General features: G+C 38.6%; 1 protein-coding gene across 1 annotated transcript; it reads right to left on the reverse strand.

Moving 5' to 3' along the window:
• Positions 1-6,622: 6,622 nt before the first annotated feature.
• Positions 6,623-7,597, reverse strand: LOC140862130 (uncharacterized). The gene has a single exon (XM_073265135.1). It carries the CDS (start codon positions 7,595-7,597, stop codon positions 6,623-6,625), a length of 975 nt encoding a protein of 324 aa, XP_073121236.1.
• Positions 7,598-7,925: the final 328 nt, after the last annotated feature.

The raw sequence follows: 7,925 nt of genomic DNA on the forward strand, positions 1-7,925 counted from the left end.
TATCATTCGATGGTGCTGTGGCGGAGGCACTGAAACGACTACGAGGAGGAGGAAGGCGGCAGTAATTGATGCAATGATAAGAAAATACATCATGGCATCTGACTTGGGATACCTTTTACGGCCTGCCATGGCTAGTTTATGAATGATAAAATTTGTTCCTGTAGTTTTTTTTCACAAAATTGATGATATAAGGGTGGATATTTATGTGTCTCCTCCTATGTATAATATACTATTTGGTATTTTGTTTTGAGAAGAGTCTTTTTAATTCCTGAAATTTTGGAATTGGTAATAATTTTGGGATTTGTAACACATATGTTCGAAGTACATATATATATATATTTATATATATGAAAAATTGCTTTTTTGGTTCTGAATGTTTGTAATTTTACGATTTCAGTCCTTTATATTTTCAAATTTCAGTTTTAGTCCGCTATCTTTATTTTTTTGGAAATTTTAGTCCTTTTTCCAACATGGCGCTGATATGGAACCAATTCAGTGCTAATGTGGAGCTGACGTGTATAGCGTCACGTAAGCATTTTCGAATAAAAAGGACCAAAATTGCCAAAAATCGAAACATGTAGGACTAAAGTTTAAATATGAAAACATAGAGGACCAAAATAGCAAAGCGACAAACATACATGACCAAATTTGTTGTTTTCCCATATATATCTTACTATATTAATGATATGCATTAATTAATTATCAAAATTTTGGATTTCGTAGAAGCAAATATCTTATTATATTATTAAAGTAGAGACCCTTTAATTAACAAACTTTTAATTAATTGGTGAAGCTTGATTTGAAATTACCATTATCTCCTAACTTAATTTTTAATTAAACCGAAATTGTTGGGCAAAATAGTCATTTTATACAGTTTCCTCTTTTCTAGCCATTGAAAGTTCACTTTGTGCCCTTTGATATTATTTTATTTACAAATATGACACTCACTTTATCAGATATATACATTTTTGTGAATATTTATTTAAAAAAACGTTATATTTTTATTATTTTTTAATTTTACAATTTATTATTTATTGTTTTATTATTTTTTTATTTTACAATTTATTATTTTTTGTCTTTTTTTAAAAAAACAAAATATACGAGCACGCAACGCGTGCAGCGAAATACTAGTATAAATAGTAAAGGAAAACACAAACCCGTCCAAATTAAATTGTTCGTGTCGATCGATTTTTTCCTCGATCATAATTTGGATTAGTTTTAAAATAAATCAAATCAGAAGAAGTTGATTTGGTTTGAAGTTTGATTATCTAAACCATATCCAACCACATTAATTTTTATAAAATTGAAAGTATGTGATGTAGCCAAAAATAACTTGTATATGACACGTTGCTTCCGCAAAGTTCGGAGTATCAACGGATCCTTGTATGTTCCCGGTGGAGATCTTCAGTGGGTTGTTCCTACGTCACAAAACAAATTCAGAGGAGCTGGGAGGGTTCCCGGCGAAGACACTCCGATGCTCAAGTCAGCGATTACTCAAGGAATAATAATCAAGAGTAGAGCGTTATAGTGCTAAAGAAAATGTGTACCTTAATAATGATGTGACTTGAGCTATTTATAGATATTCAGAGAGTTTCATGGGCTTGAGCCTCTTATGGGCTTGTGTAGAATTCAGGGCCTGCTTGAATTAAATAAATATATTATTTAAATAAGCTTGGACCTCAAAAATATTTGGAGTGGACCTTCATGATTGGGCTCAGGCCCAGTTGAATTTTTAGGTGTAACTTATCATAGGCCCCCCACTCTCGGGCGTGTCGCGTGTGTTGAGAGGACCGAGAGTAGAATTTTTATCGGAGTATTGTCAAAAATTTAATTGCCGAGAACGAATATTGTTTTCCCCCGAAAGCTCTTCAGATATGGAGAAACATTGATGGAGAAACCGTAGTAGGACTGTGATGCCATGGAATTAAAATCATGGCAGGTAATTGTCTCTCACGTGTCTTCCAATTTGAGAATATACATGATTTTGTAAATCCATGATCTTCTCTCCTCATTATTATTTTTAGCTCATATTTTCCTTTCCAAACTTGGCTCTTTTTCGGAAACGTGAATACGTGATATTGTTTGTATGTATCTATGTGTATATGTGTGTCTATCATCTCCTCCGATTCATGTTCATCATCTCCTTGACTATTAATTGGCGAACGGATGGTCGTGGCCGGAAAGAAGACGCGCTCCGTGGTTGGCGAAGGGCGGCAACGGTGGCTGGGGGGTGTCGTTTCCAGCGACTCGAGTTCCAGCCATGGATCGTCATCCACAGCTTGTGGATGCGTCTAGATCCAGACTAGGTTAAAACTGGAAAAGGTGGCCACGAGGTGCGTCGGCGCTGGTTGATTATATCCGACTGAGATGGCTTCGAGTTTCAGCCATGGAGCTGTTTTCACGAGGTTGAAAACATCCAAATCTGAAATCGAAAGGGGAAGGACGCAGACAGGGTGGAAAAGATGGTGTAGATCCAGCGATGGCTCCTCGTCTATTGCCAGCCATGGTGTAGCCTCCAAGCTATCCAAATCTGGCTTTGACGGAGTGAGGGTGGTCGCTGTCGGAGATGGTGGTGGCGTGACTGTGCGATGGAGGCGGTGGATAGAAAATGATGGCTAAGTGCCGGTTGGTTGATGGTAGTGGATGATGGTGATGATGTTGAACCCAGATCACGATGGAGATATACGCATATATATATATACACATAATTATATACATGCCATGATATATTTAAATAATTATGACGATTAAGCTTTTGATGATGTTCCTTTTTATTATTTAGTCGATTTATGTGTAATATATTTAAGAAATTATTACTAACCGACCTTGATATTGTGCAAGAAATTGCGATTCCAAAAATATATATATTTTATATGTTTATTCTTTTTTTTTTTAAATCATTGCAGGGTGTCCTTTGCAGGGTAAAATACTTTCGGTGTTGGTTGCTAACCGAGATACTTACCCCTCTTCGCCAGCAGAGTCTGGCCATGATAGTGAAATTTACGAGTGCTTATCTCCCTTGAGTGATTTGAATTCTTGCGATAATAGTAGTTCCCAAGAGTCTTTGGGAGGAGTGAGCGAGCGTCTTCTGGACGAGTCTGAGATTTTAAGCCCATTCTGAGAACTTGAATTATCATCTAGACATATTCTTAAGATTCCAAAAAATGGAGATTCATGTCAAGAACCGCCTCCGGGATATTTTACTGTATATCTGGAGTACTTTAATTTTGGTTTCTCGCTTCCTCCTCATGCCCTTTTGATAGAAATTGTAGATAGTCTTGGGGTGAGTTTAAGTCAATTAACACCAAGTGCGATTCTTCTTTTTACGTGCTTCCTATGTAGAGTGAGCAAAATTAAAATGTCTCCAACTATAGACTTATTTTATGCGCTCTTCTCGGTGCGTCGTTCCATGCCGGGTTCCTATACTTATTTTCTACCTCGCGGAGATTGTAAGTTTTTATCTCGTTGTCCATCTCCAAAAAGCGATTGGAGAAAAAAGTTTGTTTATTTCTGGGATTATGGTTGGGAGGTTCCCATAGTATAGAGTCTGGGCCACCGGAGAATTATTTTTAGCAAAACTCATCGTGAGTTGCAACTTGAATGTCGCTCCTTAGGTCTTTTCAAAAAGTTGGTTGATCCACAAACTTTTCTTCCTGCCGGTATTTGCTTTTTTATTCTCTTGCATGCTATTGTATTTTTTTTTTTTTAAAAATAAATGTACCTTGCTCGATGTAATTTGAGAATTTATTGTATTTATTTATGTATTATTCTCCTTGTTTTTTTTATAGGTAAAAAAATAAGTTTGGCGGAGGTCCGGGCGTGCATAGAGAAAAATGAGAAGGATGCGTCAAAAATGTTAAGAAAAGACTCCACAAAGGAGCGAGCTATCGTTGGTTCTCAAGAGCTTTCCCGGAGGAGGAAGTCTCCCGGGCCTTCAAATCATGCTCAGCGTTCTGGCCCACCATCCAAACGATCCGATGCGCATGATAGAAAGACTAGCGGCAAAAGAAAAGATGTTGCAGCTGGACCTGACATCGATGCATGTAGCAAAAAGGTTGAAGATCCAAGAGATCCGAAGAAAAAACGTGACGACGAACGAGTAGTTGATCTGGGAGCTCTCGAGGGTCGCCACTTGTTCGTGGAAGGAGTGAACCATAAAAATAATGCTGGATCTTTTTGGGATTTGAAAGATCCAGAAATTGGTTGGAGAACGGGAGCAGACCTGACTGGAGATCATAATAGGGTGCATTTACTGCCACAACCTACCGAAGTGTTGACTCGGTCTTTTGCTTCGTCCGCCTTCCAGGTATATCATTATTTGCTTGTTGTTATTTATTACGATTTTTACGTAACAAATAATTTTCTTTATCTATGGGTTTTTATAGATTTTATCGCTTGCTCACACTTTTTAATTTCGAGAAGAGAGGTTTCGAAATTCCGGGAAAAAATTTGATGACGAGCTTACGTCCTTAAGGGGTGAGTGCAAAAGACTTAGCGAGGAAAACACTAAGGCTAGAGATGATTTTCTCAAGTCGCAAAAGGATCTTGAAGAAAAAACCAAAAGGTATGATGTCTTGTGCCGGGAGATGGAGGAACTTAGAGGGAAATATTCTCGTGAATCAGAGACCGGTGAGATTTTTCTCAATTCGTCAATAGGCAAGAATATCTTGCGAAGCACCGGAGAAAAAGCAATTGAAGGCTATCGAGAATCCACAGCTTTTAGAGATGAAGTGATTCAGCGGGCGATTGTTATTCATGATGAAGTTGTCGTGGATTGTCGCCAAGAACTACGGGATACTAAACTAGTTTCGGAGGAAATTATTATGATGATTCACCCTAAAATTTCGGAGCCTAAAACTGCAAGAGTTGAGGATGACTCGAATCCTCCCTTAGGGGATTTATTGGGATGTCTGGGTGATGAGGAGATGATCGAATCTTTGCGTTCAAATTTTTAGCTTATACAATCAATAATGACGGTGTGTGTCGAAGCTACATGGAGACTACTCTTTGGAGCCGTGGTGTAGTTTAGCTTTATTATTTCTTGCCACTTTTGGGCAAATTTTTTTTTTTTTACAAAGTTAAAGTCATAGACTTTGTTTGTTCTTTTTGAGTAAGTAAGTAGTTGGTGGAGGAGCAAAGGAAAAACAATAATTTCTTTATATATATATATATATATTCAATTTTGTCGATTATCATATCTCTTTTGCATTTTGAATTTGCTATTGCATACTTGTTTGATGAATAAAATACTATCGCTTTAATATTGGAGTACTTGGGGGGGGGGGGGGGGATCAGTCTCCTAAGATTTTATCTAGTCCTAAACCCACTTAGTACGTGGTGAGGTATCCAGAGACTTGTAATATTATTAAGTCTCCCAAGATTTTATCTCATAGGGAAGTCCTAAACCCACTTAGTACATGGTGAGGTATCCAGAGACTTGTAATATTATTATTTCGTCATGACCTCTTACATCATCATAAGTTAAAATGTCCCATGGGGCTGGCCAAGCCTCTTTTTGTTGGAATTTTTTTTTTTTTTTTTTTTATGATTGCTAGGGTCTATGACGTTTATGTCGTAAGTAAGCGTTAGTATAGGAAAGGAGATATGATATGCTTTCGACAAAGTAATCTGCTTGTATAACAAAATAATCATATTAGTTAAAAACTGCATAACAAAATTGTAATAGACAAACATAAAGAAAATATGCTAATAACAAAAGAGGTAAATTTAGCCTATTATTGGCGAGAGTTGCAGTTTATGCATAAAACTTCTTCAGGTTGGCCACGTTTCAAGGTTTGGGAAGTATTCTTCCATCTGAATGTTGCAGGCGATATGTTCCCATCTTCACAATCTCAATTACTTTGTATGGGCCTTCCCATTTTGGATCTAGCTTGCCAACAGACTTCAAGATGTCAGATTTTCTCAATACAAGGTCTCCAACTTGGAAAGACCTTGGCTTGACTCTATCATTGTATGCTTTAGTCATACAAGCTCGATATCTCTCGGCTCGTGTCGAAGCTTTATCTCTCAATTCATCCACCAAGTCTAATGAAATTCGAAGGGCTTGGTCATTTCCAGATGAAGTGTATTGTTTCACTCGCCATGATTGTTCTCCAATTTCGGCAGGAGCCACAGCTTCCGCTCTGTAGGCCAAGTTGAAAGGAGATTCTCTAGTTGAAGAGCGTGGAGTGGTTCGATATGCCCATAGAACACTTGGCAACTCATCTACCCATTTCCCTTTGGCATTGCCTAGGCGTATTTTGAGGTGCTGTAGAATGGTTCGGTTGGTGACCTCGGTTTGCCCATTCGCTTGAGGATTCCCGACAGAAGTGAAGAACTGCTTGATGGAAAGTCCTTTGCACCAATCTTTTATCTTCGCTCCAGAGAATTGAGTTCCATTGTCCGAAACTAAGGTTTGAAGAATGCCAAATCTGCATACTATATTCTTCCATAAAAAATTTATTATGTCTCTTTCAGATATTTTGGCCAATGGTTCAGCTTCGACCCATTTGGTGAAATAATCCACTGCAACTATCAGAAATTTTCTTTGTCCGGTAGCAGGAGGAAAGGGACCTACCAAATCCATTCCCCACTGAGCAAACGATAAAGGACTTTCTAGGGGCTACAAGATTGTAGCCGGCTGGTGATGGAAGTTAGCATGCTCTTGACATGCGTGACAATGTTTCGCTAACTCGATAGCGTCTTGCTTCATCGTTGACCAGAAGTATCCTTGGCGTAATGCTTTCCCTGCAAGTGCTCTGCCAGCTAAGTGATTTCCACATATTCCTTCATGAATTTCACGGAGCACATATTTTCCCTTAGCTGGCGTTAGACACTTTAGGTAAGAAAAAGAGAAACCTCTTTTGTACAGTTCTCCGTCAATAATCGTGAACCGGGCAGCTCTCACTCTAAGTTTTCGAGCTTCGACTTGATTTGCAAGTAGGTTACCCTGCATCAAATAGTCGATTAGTTCATCTTTCCAACTAGGTTCTTCGCTGTCAGCACAGAAGATTGTAACATCACTTCCATCAGTTTTTTCCTTGTCATATGTTAGGAATGTAATTTTCCTATTATCAATGTTGGCCAAAGAGCTTGCTAACTTGGCGAGACGGTCCGCTGACTCATTCTCCATTCTAGGTATCTGCTTCACATCGTAGTTGTCCAAACGTGAGAGAATCTCATTCACTTGTGTGAGGTACCCAAGCATTTTATCTTCCTTCGCTTCATAATTTCCATTAACTTGACTGACGATCAGTTGGGAGTCGTTGTGTATCGTCAGTCTCTTTGCTCCTACCGACAGGGCCAATTTAATTCCCATGATGAGAGCTTCATATTCTGCCTCATTATTCGTCGCAGGGAATAAAAATTTTATGGCATACTGAAATTTATCTCCCTGTGGGCTCTCCACAACTATACCTGCACCGCTTCCTGTAGAGGTTGATGACCCGTCGACATAAACCATCAATGTCGGGGTGGAGCTTTCTTCTTGAGTTACTGTCATCTCTACTAGAAAATCAGCCAGAATCTGTGCTTTAATCGCTGAACGCGGACGATATTCAATTCCATATTGGCTCAATTTGACAGCCCATTTAACCATTCTCCCTGATGCTTCAGGGCTCGAGATAATTTGTTTGAGAGGATGGTTGGTGAGTACAATTATTGGATGCGACTGAAAGTAAAGATGTAGTTTTCTCGCTGCAGTTACCAAAGCCAGTGCCAGTTTCTCGATCTTTGTATATCTTAATTCTGCTCCGTGTAAAGTTCGACTGATATAATAAATTGGTTTGTGCTCACGTCTTACTTCAGAGACCAATACTGCACTTACCGCTTCCGCAGATATTTCCAGATAAATCAATAGGGTGTCACATTCGTTTGTTTTACCAACAACGACGGAGAGGTCAGATGCACTTTCAACTCGTCAAATT

This window comes from Henckelia pumila, chromosome 4 (assembly GCF_033568475.1).
Source record: "Henckelia pumila isolate YLH828 chromosome 4, ASM3356847v2, whole genome shotgun sequence".
Taxonomy (NCBI): domain Eukaryota; kingdom Viridiplantae; phylum Streptophyta; class Magnoliopsida; order Lamiales; family Gesneriaceae; genus Henckelia; species Henckelia pumila.